Source organism: Penaeus monodon, chromosome 13 (genome assembly GCF_015228065.2).
Source record: "Penaeus monodon isolate SGIC_2016 chromosome 13, NSTDA_Pmon_1, whole genome shotgun sequence".
In the NCBI taxonomy this organism is placed as follows: Eukaryota; Metazoa; Arthropoda; class Malacostraca; order Decapoda; family Penaeidae; genus Penaeus; species Penaeus monodon.
In genome coordinates this window covers 38,381,799-38,384,298 of record NC_051398.1, presented here as the reverse complement: position 1 = coordinate 38,384,298, position 2,500 = coordinate 38,381,799, and the positions used below count along the sequence as shown (strand labels likewise).

The following is a 2,500-nucleotide window of genomic DNA, read 5'->3' as shown; positions in this document are numbered from 1 at the left end:
ACACGCACACACACACACACACACACACACACACACACACACACACACACACACACACACACACACACACACAAACACACACACACAAACACACACACACGAACACGCACACGCACACGAACACGCACACGCACACACACACACACAAAAAAAAAACCTCTCAAGTCAATTAAATAAATAATCATAGCACTAAGATAGCCCCCATTAGCAAAGCAGTAAAACTAAAGTTGAAACAGGTCCTCCTTGATAGCAATCTAGTGGTGTGAATTGTGAGAAGTGGGTGCTGATTGGTGAGTGTGCTATTCACTTCAAAGAGCCATAGGTGTACATTGTTAGTAGCAAGAGTGAGGGTGGCAAAGGCCGCTTGGCAACTAAGTGGTTAGTTGTGGTCAATTTTACAATTAACGGCTGTTAAGGTGGGTCCACCACATACCTCCATCGGCACCATTTTTACCATTTGCTTGATTAGCTGCACCTAAGACAAACAAAACACAGCTGATCACATCAACATCAACAACACAGGGTTAACATCACTTTCCAGTGGCTTAGGCAAAATAAAACAGGGATTAAAATAAATCAAAATAAGAGACCCAAATAGCATTTATAATCACTTCTAACTAAATCTTCATATATGGTATAATTAGCAACTCTGATAGCAACACATTAAATATTTAGTGGAGAGATTCTTCACTTCAAAAAATTTCAAAGTAACTTTCTATTAAAAAAAGCTTTTCAATCACTTTGATCACTCAACCTAAGCCACAAACAAGTAATGTGTGGGGGAAACATAAAACAGCTTTCTTTGAGGGGAATAACAAAGTGGTTATCCAAGTAGCTTTAGGTAACAAAAAAATGAAAATTAAGAAAAAAAAATTAGTTGTTAAATATGTATTTACATAATGCTGCCTCTTTGATTGCAAAAGCCAGGCTGCATTGGGGGTTAATAGCAAATTAAATATAACTGCAGAGCAATGGAACAAAACAAAACCATAACACTATATACAGCCTCAGCATAAAATAATCCTTCATGCAGTACTCTATAAAATTATGGGCCATATAATAATAACCAATTTTCATAACAAAGAAATAGTGATACTACAGTATATAATAACAATATGAGGACAGATAATAAAGATTAAAAAGGTGTCACAGTTTCTTAGGTAAGCTACAACACCAACATGAATCTGAAGACTGACAATAGGTCATTTTGCAGTGAAAATGAGGTAACGTTGTGGGCAATACTGTGCTACGAATAGGTGACATTCTTGAATGAAAATATTTCTTTTTAAAGGCATTTTTGATTCTACTACTTCTATTTTTCTCTTCACATAGGGGACCAAATATGGTCCTGAACAATCATGCTTTGTACATGGTGCCTTTGCATTTGTGGTGTCATGCTTTACCATGACTGAACATGAAAGAGTGCAGATGATCAACCACATCAAGCAGAACTTGAAGATGGGAAAAATGTTGACACTTAGAGACTGAAATAGCCATCCCTCTTTATGAAGCTTTTGTTTGTGTGCTGCGGCTTATATTCATATTTCGTAACATTTCTGCAAGTCTTTTTGTTTTTCTCTCTTTTATCGTCAATATTTTTTATGACCTTAATAATAAAACTTTCTACATCAATTTACATATACATACTTGCAACAGTAATTCAAGAAAAAATATTGGATGTTATCTATACTAATTTTGAGTACTGTCTCTAAACAAAGATAATAAGTAAATTCTATAGTTATTGCTCATAAATAACATGAAGAAATTAATTTCACAACTAATATCAAGAAATTTGAAATACTAATAAAAATTTGTATATCACTTCTCACATATAATGAAATCACTGTTGCACCAAATCCAATATAACTACTTCAATAACAATAACATTTAAAGATATATATCTTGTCACTGAGTAAAACAGTATTGTACACTCTATGTTAAAAGCAAAATAACAATAAAGATGATAAATACCAGATAAGCCTTTAGAAGCTTCACTGGGTTGACACTATTGTTCAAGAGCAGTGTTAAAAGGAATCTCCTTACTTCCGAGTCTTTCTCACTATACTCATGTAACCTTCCTGATCATTTAAAGAGAACAGTTTCTCTCGGCATATTGGCATTAAGGAAGAATAGAACAGGGGGAAAGGAGAAAAAGGAGAGAGAAATGAGAAAAAAGAGATAGAAAGGGGGAAAGATGAAGAAAAAAAAATATGCGGGGGGAGAGAGAGAGAGAGAGAGAGAGAGAGAGAGAGAGAGAGAGAGAAAGAGAGAGAGAGAGGGGGGAGAGAAAGGGAGAGAGAGGGGGAGATAAAGGGAGAGAGAGGGGTGGGAGGGATGGAGAGAGAGGGGTGGGAGGAATGGAGAGAGGAGAGAGGGGGAGAGAGAGAGAGAGAGGGGGGGAGGAGAGAGAGAGAGGGGGAGGGAGGGGGGGAGGGGGGGGGGGAGGGGGGAGAGAGAGAGAGAGAGGAGAGAGAGAGGAGAGAGAGAGAGGAGGAAGAGG

General features: G+C 37.4%; 1 protein-coding gene across 2 annotated transcripts in view; it reads right to left on the bottom strand.

Annotated features, from left to right (window-relative positions):
• Positions 1-2,500, bottom strand: part of LOC119580307 (LIM domain-binding protein 2-like) — a gene marked incomplete in the record, with an annotated part of 45,023 nt that overhangs the window by 10,690 nt on the left and 31,833 nt on the right. For both annotated transcript variants that reach the window (XM_037928385.1, XM_037928386.1), the window contains 1 exon segment: positions 434-475. In XM_037928385.1, coding sequence (XP_037784313.1) covers positions 434-475 — 42 coding nt within the window.